The sequence below is a fragment of the Melanerpes formicivorus genome, unplaced genomic scaffold (assembly GCF_026170545.1).
Source record: "Melanerpes formicivorus ecotype bairdi unplaced genomic scaffold, bMelFor1.0.p_v2 SCAF_10, whole genome shotgun sequence".
NCBI lineage: Eukaryota > Metazoa > Chordata > Aves > Piciformes > Picidae > Melanerpes > Melanerpes formicivorus.
The window spans coordinates 7,433,349-7,455,532 of NW_027142362.1; the positions used below are offsets into that span (position 1 = coordinate 7,433,349).

At 39.2% G+C, this 22,184-nt stretch overlaps 1 protein-coding gene across 2 annotated transcripts in view; it reads right to left on the reverse strand.

The window, feature by feature from the left end:
• The window catches only part of EFL1 (elongation factor like GTPase 1), a 73,737-nt gene that overhangs the window by 7,413 nt on the left and 44,140 nt on the right, over nucleotides 1-22,184 (reverse strand). For both annotated transcript variants that reach the window (XM_068143467.1, XM_068143466.1), the window contains exons 16-19: nucleotides 10,556-10,687; nucleotides 8,006-8,153; nucleotides 2,575-3,578; nucleotides 1,256-1,440 (exon numbers count right to left, since the gene is read on the reverse strand). In XM_068143467.1, the coding sequence (XP_067999568.1) occupies nucleotides 1,256-1,440; nucleotides 2,575-3,578; nucleotides 8,006-8,153; nucleotides 10,556-10,687 (1,469 nt within the window). The remainder of the gene's footprint in view (nucleotides 1-1,255; nucleotides 1,441-2,574; nucleotides 3,579-8,005; nucleotides 8,154-10,555; nucleotides 10,688-22,184) is intronic.

Sequence of the window (22,184 nt, forward strand, 5' to 3'; positions counted from 1 at the left end):
AATTTCTAAAGAAGTTACAATAATTACTGACAAAGACATATTGCCAGTGAGATATTTGACAGCTACTACCTACTAGGACAATTTAGCTGCAGGAAATGAGGAAGAATCCACACCATGTGAAAAACCTCACATACTTGGGAGAAAAACAGTGGTAAACAGACCATAGCTGGCAACTGTGTTCACTGGTACAGACCTCAAAAATCTGTAGTTGTTTTTCCCAGAGACTTGATGATGGAGGTCAGAAAATAAATAAGAAGATGAAACAAATGAAAGAAGACTGATTAATTTACAAAAGTTTCTATGGTCCTACCATCAAATAAAGGACACCCCCCCCACCCACCAAGTAAAAAATAACCAAAACAAACAGAACAGCCTAGACTTCAGTTATTGTCAAAACTGACTGCAAAAAGCTTATACCCACTGACTCCTGCCCTTCAGCCTGATTTTACCTCCTTTAGTGGTGTCTTCCAAGAAGCCCTACAATGCAGCTCCATTTGTCTTGAACAAGGAACTCTGATTTACAGGTTTTATATTTCTCCTTGAAGACCTACTCCACAGCAACAGGAACAAGCCACAGTGCACTCTCAGCTGATGACACTCCTTATCAGCTTTACACTGGGATTACCTCCTTTACACCTTCACTTTCATCCCTTCATTTCTTTGTCAAAGATGACCAAAGAGAGTAGTTTTGTGGAAAAACCCCACTTACTATAACCATACTTAACTTTGAAAGAATGAAATCTATTCCCTTTGTCTTCAAGTATGAAAACATATTCCAAGCCAGCATATATAAGGGCAAAAAAATAAATACCTAGCCACCTGCTAACCCCTAAGAGATTACTTTTCATATGCATTAGATTTATTGTTACATCTTCTCTTAGTGGTAGTGGGGTTGTTTTGTGGAGGTTTCTTTTTTCCACTCTTCAAACAGCTTTACCAGAGAACTCATTAAAACTGGCAGAAAGAATTCAGGAAAACACATTTATGAAGAATTAGTTTCATTTGTGAAGAACTTATTTTCTATTCAAATAAAAAAGCATCCCACCTAAGCAAAATATAAGTACACTTCTGAGCAGTGTACCCATAAAAGGAACTAAGACTAATGTAAAGCTACTTTTCCCCTCTTCAGTTCATTTCAAAAAGGAATTAATCAAATGTCTTGACTAAAACTTAACCTTTTACACTTATTATTTCAGCCTGCCACATCTACAGGAAAAGGATCACCAAAACAGATGGAATAAATAGATATTTTTACCTCCCAGTGGCTGAACACCAGCTGCGGACTGGCCAGGCCACTAGTTCTCTTCCTGATTTCATCAGCAAAGCCAAAACTTTCTGCTACTGGCAGGACTGCCTTAATAATAAACACATCTGTCCCCTCTTTCATCTCCTCCTGTAACACTCTGCCTTCTCTTTTGGACAAGACAGCATACACACGACCTGCAAAGACATAACAACTTCAATGAGCTTGCAAATATATTTATATTCAGCATCAGGAAGAAAAAGGCACACATTTAGTCAAGCAATTTCAGCAGTGAGTAAAATACAGAATTTCTTTGGCTAAAAGTGGATCAATTAAGTGGACCCATTAAATTCCGACTTCTGCCAGTGCAATGTGCAGAACTGTATGAGAAATACATAATAAGTGACTCCTGTAGGGATCTAGAAAATGGTTGCACTAGGTGCATTTTATACAGTCATCAGGCTATACTAAAAGGAACTTTCACACTTAATGTTCCTAGCTCACTTGGTTTCTCACAAGCAAATATTTGAGAGACATGACTAAGAAATATTGCTGTGCTTCAGGAATTATATCTTAGCTACCTTCAGCAGTTTTTACAGTGGTTTTGTGGCTTGAAAACTGTTATCTTTCTTATAGTCTGGTAGAGAGATTCATAAGTACTATGCTAACATAGTCCTGGAACAGTAATGTGTAACACTACAAACTCTGGTTTTGATGGGCATTCTTATGTGTTAAAGAACAGTAAAGGTAATTTAAAATGCACAAGTTCTGTGCCATAGTAAGTTGTACTTCAAGGTACTGTGCTAATAAGCTTACCACAGGACATCATTTACTAGGCCTACTAAAGAGTACCTCCAGAAAAGAACAGGATCATGCATTTATACAAAGCAACTGCTCAAAGGCACTTTTTTTACTACATACAGTTGTAAATTTTGCTCTGCAGAGTAATTTGGTTTTGTACAAGTGCTATCATTATGCAGATGTGTGTAACAGCAGAGACTTTTACAACTAATAACTGAATTTTTAATTGTTATCTGTGGGGAGACTCCAGTTCATGTCACAATTAGTGCAGTCAGAACACATTTGCTGACAGTTTAAGTGCAGTGGAAGATGAATTTTAAAGAAAATCTTGGTTCATTGGATCAGATTCAGTGTGCAAGCAACTCCCACAGAAAACTCCAAGAACAAATGTTAGGGTAAGTTAAGGGGTGGTGTAAATAGGTCATAAAAACAAGTTCAAGTAGGTGTAAGCAGTAAGGTAATGTAAGTGACACAAATCTGGTACACACTGAGTTTGTATACCAGCCAAAGGTTTATCTTCTATGTCTTACCTAAAACTTCTGCAGTAGCCATGATTTCACATGTGTACATTGCTGCCATTAGCCTCTGTGGTTTTGCTTGCAAAGCATAACGACAAGCTTCCTTCATGGTGGCAATCAGTTGCCCTGAGAAGGGACCATAACAATCTGCAAGTAAAACTTCCCCTTTTTGTTTACTAACTTTCTCAGGTGATTTTGGAACACTTTGGCTGCTCTCCTGGTGGTCATTCAAGCTGCAAACTTCATCAGTGCAACTGCTTGTTTGAGCAGTATCTTCATGTTGTTTATGTTCTATGGTGTCACATTCCCCTGAATCCTGACCGCTAGTTGACAGCGTCTCTCCAGCTTTATGTATTTCCCATTTTTCCACAGTAAAACAAACCCCCATGAGAGGTTCTTCACACATGGGACCTGAAAGCGTGGCCAACTGAAATCCACTTACTATGCTGTTGTCAAAGTCTCTGTATTTACTTACTTCTTTCACAGTGTTGCCAAGGCACTGCCACACAGACCTTTTATAGCCCTCAAAATTATATAACAAAATATTAGGCCCACACTTCCTCGGTCCAAACGACCAGATCTGATCAACAGCATTTCTCCACTTCCTTCCCTGCAGATTTTGCTCCAACTTTTGTTTGAATTCCTTAATCCTGTCAAGAGTCTTCTGATTTATCTCATGACTTTTTTTATCTTCATTCAGAGACGTGTTGAGCTGCTCCATAGTTCGAATCAAGTCACTGTTTTCTTCAAGAAGTCGAGTCACCTCTTCAGGCAGCGGCACGGCTCTTACGCTGAGAGTAGCTTGTTTGTTTGGAGTAGACATTGTAATAAGCCCATCTGGATCAACCTGCACTCCTTCAGGAATTTTATTTTGGTCCTCTTTTGTTTGGTGTATGACAGCAACTTTCTGCTGTTTTCCTATTTCTTCATTCACCATATCGACTTTTGGAGGTCTTGTTATTGTCTCGCGGAATGGTATGATAGGTGCGGACACGCTAATCTCTACCTTTGCAAACCTATAAAACAAAGCCTCAAAGTTAGTTTGACATTTACAGAATACTTTTTAAACTTGAGCTTGAGAGGTAGGTCTTAGCATGGAACAGATGTTTATGAACAAATCTGATTGCAACACAGACTACTAGGTGATGCATTTCAAACTCCAACTCTGAAAAACGTTCTGTACTTCGAAAAAGCAGCATTGCCTTTTATGTCTGTAGGAAGGTTTGGAAAACAACAGGAAAACAAAAGATAAAGCATTGCTGTGCCTCTGTGTAAATCACTGCTTCACCCACAGCTTGGAAACTATGCACTGCTGTTCTCTCCCCTCAAAGGGGATACAAGGGAACCAGGAAAATAAAAAAGAACAAAAAAGAGTAAGTACGATCAAATGTATGAAAGTACAGGATGCTTTCACATGTTTCAAGGACACAATAGAAGTCCACAAAAATCATAAGGGGGGAAGGCTGATCAGGATTAACTGACAATCAAACCCACAAAAGGCCCTGAACTGAGAAAAACTGGGACCCAGGAAAGCATTTACAGTTACTCTGTTTTCACTTGTCCCCGGACACTTGTTCTAGGCCACACTGCTGCAGACATGACACTGAGCAAGACAGATTTGAATCAGTCCATCTGCTTGTACAGGGAGATGTTCTGGAAAGATGAAGCACAGGTTTAGCTGTGTCTTTTGTAAAGAAGCCTGGAGCCATAGTTCTGTAACTTCTGGGTTCAGATCAAGTACCCTCTTTGCAGCTAGGAACACTGGGGAGAGCCGATACTCCTATTTTCTCCATACTCCAAGCATCAGATCTCTGCATGAAACCAGCACTGCAGCAGGGGGAGCATGGGGGAGCATTAATATGGTGATCAGCTAGTGGAACTCTTAACAACTACTTCCCTTGCAAGCCTAGAGGATCATCACAACTGTGATCTTACAACAAATGTAAATATGAGAGGCACTGTCTGGAAGGTAGAAGTTGGTGACGCTACATTGGAATGCCTTTAAGTTGGCTTGAGGAAGGGAACACATTTCAAATGAAATAGCTAACCCTGATTATCACCAGTCAGGGACACATTTGTTTCAGAAATATGCAGATAATTATTTCATGTACAGACCTGGCATTAGAAGCAGCCTTTTCACCGCTATAAAGCAAACCACAATCTCTCCTCTCCCTCACAATTCCCAAGTAGCTTTATGTTGTACAGCCATTTCAATGAAAAATAAGTGGTAATTGTTATTTATAAAGTTACTTATGTGAGTACAGTTTTATATAAAACTAAAACACAAACAAGAGGAGGGAGATCATTAAAATAAATTGACCATTAACTACAGATAAGAATTAAACTATCAATTCTATCCCAGATCATTAAACACTCCCTCAGTTTGTTAGGAAAGCTTATATTGGAGGAGTCTCTAAGATAATAAAATTCCTTAATGGAAGAAAGCAAACAAAATCAATGCTGCGGATGAGTGTTATTTTTGGACTACTCATGAAAAGGTAAACTCAATCTTTGCCTTTAAAGGACCACAGAAAGCACAAAATAAAATGGGATACAAGACTGTAGGTGAAGATTTTGGTCTCTTTCTATGACAAAAGAAAACAAAAAGTCTTATCAATGTAGTTCAGCCTGTTGAACTATAACCAGCATCTTTTGCAAGAGTACTAGCAAGTTTAAAAGGAATTACTTTCTGTCAAGAGATGAAAGATACAAGTTAGGAAGCCTTTCTTTTTTCTTTTAAACTAAGTTGGGAAATACTCTGCAACAATGAAGAAAATCTGTGTTGCAAATCAAAACATTTAGGAAGGGCCAAGTGCAGCAGACCACAATAAGAAAGAATGACAGAAGGTTTGACAACATTGTAGTATTGGCATTTGGAACAGTGACAAAGTGTGACTATTAAGGACCTGATACATTGTTCACTGTAATGCTATTTAACCAACAGCAATTTCTTTCAGATTAATTTGCAGTCATTACTTATTTGCCTTGAATTGAGTACCCTGCAGGAAAACTTCCACTACGCTTTAAAGCATATTTCAAAAGATGAGGAAAATTAATTACTACTGATTAAAATGCTCTACAATTAAAAGCTTTACAGCATTAAGTATGCCAGTATGTTATTTTACCACCCATCTAGGAAGTGGCAGATTGTTAGCTCTTTTGTATATTTAATAAACACCTGTGTACCCATAAAGGATCACCTATTGTATCTTCAAGTACAACATAATGACTTCAAAGTATCCTGGATGATAGTTTACCTGTTTACTGTAATCACAGGAGCTGAAAAATCCCTATGGTACCATGGTAAAACCCCGTTTCTTTCAGAACTATGACATGGATGCTTACTAAGTGCACATAATCTACATCTTGTTCAGATACACCCAGGATTTAACTCAGCTAAAGATACTCCAATGTTGAAAGCTTCCCATCAGACTGGGAAAATAGCCTGTATTTTTTACCTCACCTGAAGGGTGAAAAGCAATTAGGTCATTGCAAAACCTCCCAGGACAAACCTTACTTGGCAATGAAACACCCAGTCTTCAAAGGTTTGTAATGGCTTTTTTCTAGCTATGCAATTAGTAAAAATTATATTCTACTCATGGCATTGCTACAATTACAACCTGTGGTACAGCAAGCTAGCACCACATCAACAGACAACGAGTTTTAGTTAATCATTTGAGTGCAAAGGTATAAAAACACCTTCAATACAGCCAGCTGAATCAGGCTCAGGTTTTAAAACACATGGAGAAAACAAGGCCATAATTGGAACTGCCTGTTTCTAAGGCCTTTATATAAACATCCCTGCTAGTGAATGTTTATATAGAACCATTTTATTACAGATGTAGAAAGTTAATTTTTGTGTAAGCCATGGATCCCTGTAGAGAAGGTGTAGTTAGGTTTTCATGCTCCTATAATTTGCCTTCAAAAGCAAAATTAATGAAAACCATGTTCCAGTATGCATGACTGAAAGGATTAATTACTTACATGATTGCATGCACATCTCTGAGGCTAGTAAAATGCATTCAGGAACACTCATACTTCAGCTCTATCTCATTCCAAAGCTGAAATATTTAGCTGTAATCAGTTTTAGAACAGCCACTACTCTCCATCAAGCTTCAGTTCTAATTACCAGTACCTACAGCTGCAGGCTAGTAGCTGAATAGATGCCTGCAATAAAACGACCACAACTCTTGCCACCTGAAATCACAGGTACTGATGTTGAAGCAAACACAGCTCGAAGTAACTCAGTGTGAGCCTTGAGAAATAACCAGAGCCTCTCTCTTTTGCATGGTGTACTCCTTGGACCTAGGAGCTCTAAAGCAACTCACCCAAAGTACTTCCCAAGTCTGGGAACAGTGGTTATTAAGATGATCTCTGGTTCTCTGTGATTGCTAATCTCAGTATTCATAAAGTCCCTTTTATTAAACTTTGCACTAAGCCTTCACATGAGGTACAACTCCTTGCAAACCAAAACTGCTCTTGATTCTAGAAGCTACCAGCCTAAACCCCAGGAAAGGTGCGACTCAAAAGATTGTGTCTGGATTTTGGTTGTAACAAAGCATGAAAAAGAAAACTGCCAAGGGTTATTATGCAGGAAATGGGAACTGACACACTGCTTTACTTGGGCAATCAGCATTAAATTAATTTTGCATCCTTTGGTCTGATAATCACTATTATCATAGTTTTGTGATAGAAGGTGATGCTTTAAAGTCAGCTGAAGCATTTTAGGCATATTAGATGTGACTGAAAAAAAAAGTAAAACCATTTATTACATGTTATCCCATTTATCTAACAGATTAATAGTTGTGGAGCTTTCTTAACTACTCAAGAGATCTGAGCAGATTCATTAAATGACAATAAAAAAACCTCATCAAAGTTTGCTAAGTTCTGGTAAATTTTGGTAGAGTGATAAAAACCTTGCAGTGAAAAGCAAATGTAATTGTAAGCTTTACTGCCATGGGCATTTAAGCTTGCAGAAAAAGCTGCTGCTCATGAGCAGAGAGCAGATTAAAATTAAAACAAAAAAACCAATCAATGTGTTGTGGAAAGGAACGGGACAGAGTGTGCACACACAGTTTTGGTCTTGCTGCCTTCTAATCTCTGAGAGTTTATCTATCAGACATGACTTCCCTCACAGTTTTGATTTTGTACAAATGGTGCACTACATTCTTAATTGGACTCCTGAACCTACTGCAATTTCTCATTTCTAGAAAGTACCCAAAGGGTGTGGAAGATGTATAACAGTGACAAGCTAGTGGCTTCTGCCCACTTGCAGATAACTTTGTAGCTACAGAAAGGTCCATTTATGATGCAACAATGAAGAACTGCTAGTGGATGAAGCTTCTATTTTACCAGAATATAAATCAAAGATATGCATCTGACAAAGAAATACAACAGACACCTACTGAACCAGAAATATTTCTTCCTCCTTGCCCCCTCTAACCTTTGTTTCAGGTCATCCAAGCAACGCTGAAGATGAACTTCTCCTGCTGTCACTAGCACATGCTCTCCTGTCTCCTGGATTAAAACTTGGACACAGGGATCAGCTTGGTTTAAAAGCTTCATTCCTCTAACCAGCTGAGGCATATCACCTGGCAAAAGAAGGTGTTATTAACAAAGTAATACTTGATGTAGGAGATACTTAAAAGAAAGAAAAAAGTAGCTCTCATTTCTGGGGAAGTTTAAACACAAATGCATGTTTCAGGAACACTCACAAACACTGTGTGGGCAAAATTCTGCCCCTAAGTCACAAAGGGTATTATGATGATTTGAGATTGTGTACTCCTAATTTGTGACCAAGAATTTATGTACTGATGATCTAATTCACATCATATCATCTTAAGCATGGTACATGTTTGAATAGATTGCACAGGTTTGCTTTGCACAGTTTTGTAATAGGTTTGGCATACCATAGTATGACTATGTTATCCTGCTTCCTGTATATAATTAACTCCAAATATGGCTCATTAACAGCACACAACCAATTAAAACAAAAAGAATGTTATCCATATGAAGTGATTAAAATCTTCAGGATTTCACTCATTTTCAGTAGTTATGAAAGACAGAACCCTTCATATTTATTACGACTCTCTAAAAGTGATCTTTCGCTGATTTATTTTCTCTCTTTGCAATCTTTCATGGCTAAGTGTAACAGCCTGCAAATTGCTAATGCTCAAAATGCTCCAAAGACTAATAAAACCATGTTAACTTTACTAAAATCAAAGCAGAAATTATTCCAGGTGGATTACTTAGAGGGCATACGAGTGGATGAAGCACAGGAAGGATCTGAAAGAGCCGGAAGCTGCTGAAAAGCTTTAATGCTGTTACAGCCTGAAAAGGACAATTGGGAATGTGAGAGCTTTGTGGAGAAACCAAACACATCTCTCTCTAAAATGAAGGTGTTTGGGTTTTGTTTTTATTTGTAAAGAGTTGTCTTAAAGGTAATGCAGAATGACTAACCATAGCTGAGTCAAATTGGGCTGGATTACATCAAAGCTTTGCATAAACAACTCAGGTCGGCAGCATTCCAAAATTAATGTATTTGGGGGGGAAAAAAAAAATTAAGATTCTTTTCTCTTATTTTATAGGTAGGGCAAAGAATACCCACAGGCTTTCCACAAATGCATATTCATATTAAGAAGGAAGAGTGCCATTAAGCTTGTCATTCACTTGAGGACTAGTAAAAGAAATGTGGTATTTTGTATTTAATGCTAACTTTGTAAGGGTATAATAGAAAAGCATCCCTGAAAACCAGACATAAAAACAACAAAATGTGAAAAAGACAGTGCTAGCTCAATGGCAAATGCAGGTGAACACAGACTTTAAAACTTCTGTCTTCTACATTTAAGCCCACTGAGAGGGATGAACAGAGTTTACAGTAACAACAGAGGAAGATTTTGACATGAATGTGAAGGACATGCAGTGATTTTGTAAGACACAGATAGGGAAACAATTTGTATTTATTTAAATCATGTCTTCCAAATAAGCAGATGCAGTTTTGAAGTGGATGTGCTGTGGAAATCCAATGCACTCATATATGACAAGCTGCCAGGGTCATCTCTAGACTGCAGCTCACTGGACAATTGATTGCTTTCAAGCTGAGCCTGCAATGGCTAAATTTTGCTTATCTTCCTCTTACTGTTAGCAGATGACTTTCAGGGAGCTTTTGCAAGCATAGCTACCTTTGAGACTTCTGTCCTTCCAACTAATGTACTTCAAACCACAGATTCAGAAGTTTCAGAAGTAACCAGGGAGGAGAAACTAAGCAATGGTGTATAAATAATAAAGCTTCACTTCCTTAAGGGGAAAAAAAAACTGCTCCAAAATCTGTCAGTAGTTCTAGAATTACATTCCTCTGACATTTTCAACAGAACCAGTATTTTCCCATACTTTCAAAACTACTTTAGCAAATGCAGGACGTACAATATATTATTATCTGTTATTCAGGCATGCAGAACAAATACCTCCTAAGCTGTCCAATCACTTCCTAAAAAAAACACATAATATTGGTGTTATTTTGTGTCTGAACAGAAAGCCAGTTATTTTTGGTCCTACTCACAGTACAACAGCAAATTCCAATTGGGCTAAAATTCAAATACAGCCAGAGACATACTAGTGTCTGTTGGGGGAAGGGATCAGTTTGAAGCAGTACTGCAAACATGCACCATGAGCCTAAAGATGTAACAAAGATTATCAGCAGAAGGAAAAACCCAAAGACAGACATACTGAGCCTTTAGCATCATGTTGCTTCTCATGGAACAGCTAAGTCTTACCATAAACAGCACAACAAGGTCTCACCTATTGAAGCATGAGCTCACCAGCTAGAACTCACAAGGACAATATGGCCCTCTGGGCAACATATATATTCCTTTCATACCGAGTCAGTCTCTGATTTAGTGGACAGAACAAGAAGCAGGCAAACAACTCAGGGTGGGAAGCTGCACTGCTACCACACTGAACTTCTGCTACCAGCCCCACTCTGCTTTACACTTACTTGGATGTTTGGGCTCAACAGCTACCCGCACAATCGGCGTGGCCTCGAAGTTGAGAGGTGTAAATGGTGGACAAGCTAGGGACGTCGACAGTGTTGCAGACTTCAGCACAACATCTTGCAGCCCTCCTATTCCTAATAGAAACGGGGAGTAGGAAATCAGAACAAACCAAACCAGAAATAAATCACCCATTGTCACATCAAATGAGACTACAGGTACGATCATCAAGCTACAAAACAGCTGAAATTATTCTACTTGCAAAAATCAGATTCAAAATGTCCTCATTGTTCACATGAAAGTATCTGTTAAAATACTTGTGCATAATCTGAGTACCCGACTCTCCAGTGTGGCATCTGATATTTAGTCTCCCAGTTCCCATGGCATTCCGTCTGTATTTTCCAAAGGCATGTTTGCAACTCTTCAAACCATAGAGCACATGAGAACCCATCCAGCCCTTTCTACAGCTCAGACTTATTTTTGGTGGTTTAAATTTAGAAAACTTTAGACTGCAAAAGCCTCCCAATTGCCATTTGGTCCAGCCTCAAGCAGGGGTAACTTCAAAGTCAGATCAAGTTGCTCACGGCCTTGTCCAGTTCGAGTTTTAACAACCTTTAACGATGGAGACTGCACAGCCTCTATTGGCAAGTCCCTCCAGCCCTTAATTACCCTTACAGTCAAGAATGTGGTTTTTTTATTCCTTCCCACCTCCTTCCACTTCCCTTATGCCCATTTGGAATTTTTCTTTTCTACAACTTGAATCTTGTAAAATTTAATGTCTCATATAGTAAGCTGTTAATTCTAATCCTAATACAATTTATCATGCTGCCAAGTTGGTGAAGACTGACCTTAAACTGTAGTCCTAAGAAAAAAAATATATGGGGAAAAAAAATATTAGCTATAAATCTGCTGAATAGCTGCTGTAAATGCATATTTAGTCTTGGCTGGCTGGCACATTTAAGACAAATGGAAATGATTGTCTTCAAATTCCTAACCAAAGGGACATCCTTCATAATTTTATCAGAGCTGTAAAAACACTGCCAGAAGTGTTTGAATAATAAAGACAACAAATAAAGTGGATATTGATACATACAGTCACATTCCTAATTATCCTTCAATCACAGGCAATGAGTCTTGCAGTACTTCTGATGGAGTACAAATTAAATGTGCGTGTAACTTATTGGGAGAAAACAGAAACCTTTAGCTCAGGAGCTATACCTGCTTAAAACTTAAGTTTGCATTTGTAGATTGCAGGGCATTTGTGCTCCCTTCCTCCTCATCCTCTCCTACATGCCTCAGTAATGATAAGCAGAGAAGTGCTTAACCCCAGCTCCCCATTATCACACTAATACTTTTCCAGGTTCATTTTTCTGGGGGTCTGTTTTCTTTATTTGAGGCCAGAAACAAAGAGGGTCAAGCTTCCACCCTATGAGATCATGAGGGAGTTTTGAGTTCTGAAAAGCCAGTTTGCTGCAGGCCATTCCTACAGCTCCACAGGCTTGATGTCTGGCCAGCAGGATATGCCAAACCCCAAAATGTCAGTATTTAAGAAAACCTGCCTCAAAATAACTGGAAGCATAACATCATTCAGCAGCTTTAAATGCAGGATGGCAGATGCTACAAAGAAAATAAATCTGTATAAACTCTGTGTTGCACCTGACCTATGACCAGCATGTATTTCCTCTTTTTCACTTATTCAACATGTGGTTTGAATGAAAAACAAATGCTGGATCATCATCATCACCACCACCAGGGACCGAGAAAAGGGATGGGTCCATTTTACTCTGATCCTCTCCAGCTGGTAAAAAGAAAATGATTTAGAGTGGGAGGTGCACAACTTCTCTTCACAAAGTAGTATGAACCAGAGAAATCAAGTTACCAACTCTTACTTCAGATGGATTCCCTCTTCTCCTAACAGTTAGTGTACTCTTACTACCATAAAGAAAACTTACAGCTCTCTGCTCTTTTGTTTCACATTGGAAGGTAAAAAGAGATGAATTATAGTAGGGTCTGGCAACAGCAATACCCCCAAAATAAAGGAAGAAATAAAAATTTTAAAAGATCTGTCAGTTTTCATGAAAATCTGTTATGATTCCAGCCTAAGTGTTTTAGTTGCTGAACTGCATGTGCTGGCACAGAGCACTATCCAGCCCTGATGAATCTATTTAATTTACAAATTCTTAGCAACAAACATTAGCAAAAAAAATCCCTGAAGATTGAAGGGTCTTGGATACCTTTTTGCATAATGGCTAAGTAACCAGTAATGGATTTTCTGAAGAAAATGGGAATGGAAGAGGGATAGGAAGGGAAATGGAAGAGGGATAGGAAGGGAAATGGAAGAGGGATAGGAAGGGAAATGGAAGAGGGATAGGAAGGGAAATGGAAGAGGGATAGGAAGGGAAATGGAAGAGGGATAGGAAGGGAAATGGAAGAGGGATAGGAAGGGAAATGGAAGAGGGATAGGAAGGGAAATGGAAGAGGGATAGGAAGGGAAATGGAAGAGGGATAGGAAGGGAAATGGAAGAGGGATAGGAAGGGAAATGGAATCAACAAATTAGAGGAAGACAATTCCAAAACAGAGGAAAACAATTCCAAAAGTACCACATCACATGGCAATAGGATTCTGCTAATTATGCTGAGACAACTTAGTGTTCATCTCACCAAAATACACATACTGCTTGAGATCTGGTTAATATGTTCATTCCTTGAATGGAATTAGAAAAGCCACTCCAAAAATGAAGCTTTTAAATATCTGTTTTCAGCTTGGTTTTGTCCTGTTCAGCCCTTGAAGACACTATTGTAAGACACACATTTTACTTCACGTTGCTTTTTTGGTAGTGACTTTCAAGAACACAGAAACTGAAGGGAAACCTGCTTCTTAAGCAAGGAAGGTGAAACAAACTACTACTCTTCTGGGTTTAGGTGATCTTAAAACTGACAGACTGAAAAAGTGCTGCAAGGATTTTGGAATAGTCATCTCTCAAAGAACAACTGAGCCTACAAAGTATGCAATCTGTCAGGCAAATAAACGTGCCCACTGGTAGGCAATTTGCTGCATATTGCTGTTATTTGTTTATTCACTTTAAAGAGAAGCTGCAGTTAGGAGTGTTTACAGAAATTTGAAAATGTATTAACTTGGTCAGGAAATTGCTTCCTGTTATTAACTTTGCCTGTGGGATGTCACCTGATTTCTATACCCCCCCAAAAAAAATGCTAAATTCTGGCTGTTTGGGGTAGCGTGTGAACTTCAAAGACACAAGACTTCATTAAAAAATCCTTATTAGCAATGTCACATACTTGGCTACACACTGTGTAACACTGCTACTAACACTGCACGTCCTAGCAAAGTCTTTTCTCTCTCCAGTTCTGAGTCAAATCACCTTTACAAATCACCTTTGCTGCTAAACAGTTCCTACCGTGTTTTTCATCGGTGCATGGTCCTGTTTGTTGAGATTAAAGGGATTACAATGTAGAGAACTGCCAACCAAGCTACCCATGCTGTCTACCATTTGTGATTTGACAGCAAATATGAAACTAGACTATTTTTTTTCTTAAATTAGTCATCTAAAAGCTTTGCTCCTACTGCAAAATAATGTTTCTGTTTTGGAAAAAGCACTCCCACAAACTACAGGTCAATAAAGAAACACAGTGCCTGAACCCATGTGGACTTGGACTTGAATAATAACAGTGGCACAGAAAAATGCCACTCTCCAGGGCCCTGTCTGTGTGCCAAGGGCTTCACTGAAGGAAAGGTAATTTTACAAAGCTTAACACTCAGATGGAAACACCCAGACAGAGCAGCATTAGTTGACAGAATATGATTCTCCCTCTAGAAGAAACAGGCCAGACTTTAAAAATTACATCTCCACATCATATTTGACTTAATTACATTTTAATTGTACCTCTCTTGTCCTGAAGAAGCCAATCCTGCTCATAATTGTTTATCAAATGAACTTTCCTTAGCATATATTTAGTATTGCCCACATGTTCCAACTGCTTCCTTTTTACATAGTCTGTGTTCAGGTAGCTCTGAGAAATCATTCACAGTGACCAAGAATAAACACATTTCAAAGTATTAAAATTATTATTTCAACAATAATTGTCAATCTGTAGCTTGAAAATAAGTTCATAGAATAGAATAGACCAGACCAGGTTGGAAGAGACCTTTGAGATCATCAAGTCCAACCCATCATCCAACACTATCTAATCAACTAAACCATGGCACTGAGCACCCCATCCAAACTCTTCTTAAACACCTCCAGTGATGGTGACTCTACCACCTCCCTGGGCAGCACATTCCAATGGGCAATCACTCTATGAAGAACTTCTTCCTAACATCCAGTCTAAACCTCCCCTGGTGCAGCTTGAGACTGTGCCCTCTTGTTCTGGTGCTTTGTGCCTGGGAGAAGAGACCAACCCCCACGTGGCTACAACCTTCCTTCAGGTAATTGTAGAGAGCAATAAGGTCTCCCCTGAGCCTCCTCTTTTCCAGGATAAGCAGCCCCAGCTCCCTCAGCCTCTCCTCATAGGGCTTGTGCTCCAAACCCCTCACCAACTTTGTTGCCCATCTCTGGACTCGTTCCACAAGTCAACATCCTTCCTAAACTGAGGGGCCCAGAACTGGACACAGCACTCAAGGTGTGGCCTAACCAGTGCTGAGTACAGGGACAAGAAACTCAGTAAAAGCCTCTGAGCTAATGTTAAGAAAGACCTTCTGAGTTTGTTTTTTGTTGTATAAAAGTAACCAAATTACAGTGTGCATCAGCAAGAGTCATTACACAGAAAAAAAAGTGAGATATACAAAGGTCTTTTCTTTGTTGAGATCTTTCTATAAGATAACAACACTAAATCAATGATATACCTACTTGTATCACCACTATTTTTACCACACAATGGTAAAAACAGGTAAGACTATCATGACTGAAATTAAGGATCTCCTGCTCCAAAGGAGCAGGAGATTCAAGACAAGTCTCCATTTTTCCCTTCTAAATCTTGCTGGTAACTACTATACCCAAGACAATAATTTTGCTGCCTTTAAAGTATGCTTTGCCTGCTGAATTCAGGTAAGATCTGAACACATAATGGACCAGTTTCAAGACACATGTAATTAGTGTGCCTTGATGTAGAAGGCTTTAGCATGTAATGTTCTCTTAAGGTAAAAAACACAAAGCAGATGCCACCACCATGCACAACCTTTTCAATCAGGTAAGGAAGCAACTTGGTGGGCAGTGTGAAAATCAAAGAATAAAAAGCTGTTTAAATTTCAACTTCTGCCACATCGTTGTTATCCTGAGCACATCAATTCAGTGCCTCTTTATCTTCTCTCACTGATGATATCATCACTTAAGAATCTTTGGCTGCTTTGGAATGGAGACATAAAGCTTTGGACTGACACCACAGAGCTTCAGACTAGCACTGTAAGGAACTAAGCAAAGCAAAAAGCTCATCTGAATCTTCCCAGTAAGGCTCTGACTCCACTGAAATAGACAATTCCTTGGCAACATTGTTGAGAAGGATGAAGACTTACAATACACAAAGCCTCCTGTTTTCAATGCTCCCTGCACTGCACTACGTGGCAGTGAAGAAAGGCCATGCAAGCTCCCCCGGAATTGCTTTAAAAGGAGGTGTGATGCAAACTTTTGTAAATCTATTCACCCTGAAATCTTGAAACCACCACTTGCCTTTTGTTTCACAGGGAGTACACAAACAGCCTAGACCAACACCTCTATAACTGCTGCGCAGTATTAAAAATGCCTTTTTTTCCTCCCTCCCTAGTGAGAGTCAATTGAAAATAAGTATGTTTAAAAAGGTGCTTTAAAAGACCTATTTGAGAAAATAAATTCACACATTCACCTTAAATACGTGATTGGCTCTTAGATGTTTCCAGTTAGCCCTTAAATAGACTACAAGTCAACTGAAACAAACAGAAAAGCAAAAAAAAGTTAAAGTAATTAAAAAAATTAGTGAAAATAACTCCAGAACAATCATCCTCTGCCCATGCCCATGGCAGGGGGGTTGGAACTAGATGATCCTTGTGGTCTCTTCCAACCCTGAATGATACTATGATCCTCCTCCTTCAAACATACCCACAGAATTCTCCTTTTCCCAATTTCTAGCATAAGCCTAGAAAAAGTTATAGCAAGTATGAGACCATTATCTACTAGAGTGACTAACATTACTTCACTCTTTCCACACACACATTAAGCATTGGCCTCCATCCTTCCCTCCCATTACTATCCTTACCTATATGTTGAAAGAAAAAAATATGTATAAAAAGGAGGTAAAACAAGAAGAGAGACTTTGCAAGGGGAAAGTGACCTTTGGCAGGGTTAAACTCAGTTACAAAAGTATGACTGATAGATTTGAGGAATCTTAAAATCTTTCACAGGTCACTGGGATTAAAGGATGACAACTGTAAGGACTTCAGACAAGTAGCTACCAAGGTTTCAGAATACCTTGTGTGATACAGCTATCATCTCAGATTTTAAGCATGTTTCTCTTGAGTCTCCTGGCCACTGCACAGAGACATCTGAGGGCAGTAGTTGACCTTTCTGTATTAGAAACTGTTTCTGAAAGGGAAGGGGATGTAAATCAAGAGACAGACCATATTCTAGTTGAGATTTCATCAACTTTCTCTGTAATATAGACCACATGTTAGCACAGATTGCTGGTGAGCCTCCTCTTGTCATCTGTAATTGTGCACTTCCCCCTCAATTGTTCATTTTGCTTCTGAAGCAAGTGAAATTGCTTGTACAGAAATCAGACTATTGTGAAGTCCATGCAGGATTTCAGCTCTTCTCAGTACCTTCCAATCATTTTACAGGAAAAGTTAATTCAATGCTTCATTTTGTATTTCATTTCCTCTTTCCCAGTGTGTGGGGGGGTTTAAGTTGAATCCCTAAAAATCCCCAGTATCCAACAGCCTGTAGAAGCCTTTGTCCTGGTTTCTTCATGAAACAAGTCCTATCTAATATGTGCTAGAACGAGCAGAAACATGAACTCTGCTCAATACAAAGGTGTTAAGTTGTACTTCCATTGTAAAACTTAACCTTTAGGTTCACAGCAGTTTGAGGGCAAATTGAGCATAACTTTCTAAGCAGAGTAAGAACGGCTACATTACTAACAACATTTTGACAAAATTCCCTCTCTCCAATGGACACAACCCTGCACAAAGACCTGAAATGCAGTAAGCGACTTTGACACAAGAAGCACCTCAGTGCTTTTCTACTGAAGCATTAAGCAGAAGATTAAAAAGTACCAAGGAACCCTTGGAGCTCCTTTAGGAAAAAGACTAACATTTCAAAGAAGAAAGCTGTCTGCTTTTAGAAGACCTGCAAGGAAAGCCTAGGAGCTAACAGCGTGTTTTCCACTAAAATCTCCCATCACAAGGCTATAGCTTTGAAGAGGGCTACAAATATCCTGCACTGCTCATGGCCAGTGGTGAAGACCTTGGTGATACCACATCTGGAATACTGTGTCCAGTTCTGGGCTCCCTGGTTCAAGAAGCACAGGGACTTCTTGGAGCAGGTACAGAAAATTGCTACAAAGTTTATTAGGAGACTAGAGTATCTCTCATATGAGGAAGAGAATTAGGTACTTTTGTCTGGAAAAGAAAAGACTGGGGGGCGTCTCACAAACTTGTGACAGAACAAGAGGACACACTCTCAAGGTGCACCAGGGGAGGTTTAGGCTGGATGTTAGGAAGAAGTTCTTCATACAAAGAGAGACTGGCCATTGGAATGTGCTGCCCAGGAAGGTGGTGGAGTCACTATCCGTGGAGATGTTTAGGAAGAGACTGGATGAGGCACTTGGTGCCATGGTTTAGTTGATTAGATGGTGTTGGGTGATAGGTTGGACTTGATGATCTCAAAGGTCTTTTCCAACCTGGTTAATTCTGCTCTGTTCTATATATTTAAAGGAAGCATTTTTCCTCTCCTGCTGAGGTTCTTTGGGAAAAAGCTCTATATGCCTGAGTATGTACTGAGACCGCATGACAGCATGTTTACTAACTGTTAATTGTGTTTACAACTGTAATTATGAACTTTCCTCAGACTAGACTAAAAACAATTTCAAGAAGACTATAAAAAACCAAACCCTTTACATTTAACAGTAACATCTTTAAAATAATAAAGTGGCCAGGGATCTACCTGCACTCCTGACAAAGTGGACACCAAAGCTGTCAGGAATCTGCTGGCCAAAATACAAACTTACCTTGGTGTAAAGAGAATTAAACTAACATCAGCTAACGTTCCAAATCTGACTTCTGGGTTTACAAATAGGTGTTGTCAAAATGAAATATTGATTTCCTTAGGTTGTTTAATGAGGCAAATAAGTACAGAAGATGAAAGTATTTCAGATAATGATGCTTTTCTTATGCTGCAAAATCATTTCATTTGTCCTGCCATACTAATTTTTGGAACTCAAAACAAAAGTAAATGATCCTGACTTTTGAGTATTTATGGTTTAAACTTAATTTGAGCACAGCAACTTAGGAAGTTCATATTAAGGTCTTAACCTGTCTCCATTCCCCTTTAAGTATGATGAAATAAATGCACTCATGGCCTCACGCACACACACACACATGAAAATCAGAGTATCTTCACTCCAAGTTATTTTAAGCCTTTAAATGTAGGGCAGTCTGGATAAAGGCACTGAACAGCACCTTTTGTAGTTTCATACAAATGTCAGAGGAGCAGTATACACACACTATCTTTTTCCTGAGCCCACACATTATAATTCCTTTCCACACACCAGGTCAACGTGACATCACTTGAAAGCAGCAATGCTGAACGACAGCAAATGTGTCCACAGGTCTTTGTACAATGTGACCACATAGGCACTGGAACTCACACATCAGTTAGCCTGTAGGTCAATTAATAAACCCATACATGTGGAAAACACCATACAAAACTCTTCAAGGTTTCCTGAAACAAAAGCCAAAGGTTTTGATTTATTACTTTGAATAAATTATTGTCATTTTACTTGGCAGCAAAACATCTGAATTTATTTATTCTGTTAAAAGAATGAATAGTGGAACTTCAGAGTCAGCTCAGCACAACTGTTGTTCTAGTAAGCATATTGTTTCTATATATTTATTTTGATAATCCAAAAAGCCTTTTAAATGCTTTTTTTTTTTTTCCCCTTTTCTTTTTTTAGTAGTAGTAAATGTGCTCTTATAAATAAATTCAAGGAACTGCATATTGCACTGGAAAACAGATCAGCTGAAATCATATGCAACAGGCTATGCAAGAGGGGAAAAAAAAAAGCCTGGACAAGAGAGCAGTAACTAAACTCTAAAGAGAATATATACTTTCTGGAGATGAGAAATGTCTTAAGCTGTAGTTCTGTATATTATTTGGGGAGGGACTTCTCAGGATGTCAGGCAGTGATAGGACTAGGGGGAATGGAATGAAGCTGGAGGTGGGGAGATTCAGGCTGGATGTGAGGAGGAGGTTCTTCACCATGAGAGTGGTGAGACCCTGGAATGGGTTGTCCAGGGAGGTGGTTTGGGCACCGTCTCTGGAGGTGTTTAAGACCAGGCTGGATGAGGCTCTGGCCAACCTGGTCTAGTGTGGGGTGTCCCTGCCCATGGCAAGGGGGTTGGAACTAGACGATCCTTGTGGTCCCTTCCAACCCTGAATGACACTATGATACTATGATGATATTAGGAAGCCTCCCTACTTTGTCCCAAAGATAAATACATGGTAATCATCTACTGATGATTTCTACTGGTTCAATAAAGAAAATGTTTAACAACAAAACAAAACCAAACAACCCAAACAACAACAACAACAAATGTTGTCTTAATTTCAATACTGAAAACTCCCAGACTTCAGCTGTGACATTGGCATCTGCCTTGTAGAAGACAGAAGATGGGACTAATGATCCTTGATAAAGCTGCTTTGCACAGAATTATCAATTGATGATAAATGCTACCCAAGAGAAAATGTCAAGCAGATGACAAATCTCTACATTCCAGCAAACCTCTAGCAAAGGCACAGATTATGCTGCTTGTAGTTTGGGCATTAAAAAGGAGAGTATTTAACATTTTAAAAAATAAACCTCTCAGGTATCCTGGTAATAACTGCATTAGACAGAAGTAGAGAAACTCCAAAAGGACATCGAGACACTTGAACGTGTCCAGAGAAGAGCAACAAGGCTGGTGAGAGGCCTTGAGCACAGCCCTGTGAGGAGAGGCTGAGGGAGCTGGGATTGATTAGCCTGGAAAAGAGGAGGCTCAGGGGAGACCTGATTGCCCTCTACAACTACCTGAAAGGTGGTTGTAGCCAGGAAGGGGTTGGTCTCTTCTGCCAGGCAACCAGCACCAGAACAAGAGGACACAGTCTCAAGCTGCACCAGGGGAAGTTTAGGCTGGAGGTGAGGAGAAAGATCTCCATCAAGAGAGTCATTCGTCATTGGAATGTGCTGCCCAGGGAGGTGGTGGAGTCGCCATCCCTGGAGGTACTCAAGAGGGGATTGGAGGTGGCACATGGTCTAGTCATGAGGTCTGTGGTGACAGGTTGGACTCGATCATCTTTGAGATCTCTTCCAACCTTAGTGATACTGTGATACTCTCTTTCAGGACCACCGTTAACAATATTAGTGCACATGTTCATTTCTGGAAAGTTATTGAAACAGGAGGTCCTATTTTCCTAGGCCTTCAACATGACTGTTGTACATACTCATCAAAACAATCTCTTCTCACTTAAAATGCCTTTGAAATATTTCACTTGCACTGACATGTATGAAAGCAGGCAGGGGAGAGGCAGCAGCCCAAGGCCTAGAAAGGAAGCACTGAATCAATCGTGCTTTACCACATTGAGCACAGAAAGTGTTTAATATTAGAGGAAAGACATGAAGGCAAAGCCTTTCTAGTTAAAAATGCTCAATATTTGTGTTTCTGTAGACACTGGGAAGACTTAAAACCCCATATCATGTTTCAATATTTTTGAGAGCACTTCAGGCAAGATGCAAGTGAAGACCTGCAGCTCACAATAGTAAACTGAATTCTAATTTCTTGACCAAATGCTTCCCACGACAGAGCAAAAGAACTAATCTTAGCCAACAGAATAGGGTCAAATGATTTCTTCATAAATCAGACTACTTATAGCATAGTCTGAAAAACCAATTGGCCACTAAGAGAAAATGACATTTTAGGTTTTATTCATTTTTAGTAGCATGCCCTGAAAGCAGGCAGATTTCATGTATATACTGTTTTCTTAAGCTGAGGATCATAAAAAATAAGGAACATCTGTTACTTCCCAGAACGGGTTATAAGTGGTGTTAAAATTAACGAGACCTTCAGGCACTGATCTTGCAAGCAATTAATTTTAATCTGCAGAACTCTTGGAGGTTTTGTCATATTTGCATGGAAAAAAGCTACATGAACATATTGCTACAAGTTCGGCGTTACACATCCTAGGTACACTGGGAATTTAGAATCTACTACCCGAAATGGCAACTACAAAAGGCTATGGTAGTGACTTGACAAGCTAATTAATTTTTGCCCATTCTTGTTTTGGTTTCAGAATTTAACTGCAGAATCCAACTATACTTATTTACATTTAATCAGTTAAGACTACAAGGCCTCTGTAATTCAGTACATCAGGTAAACGCAAAGACTAACCAATCAGT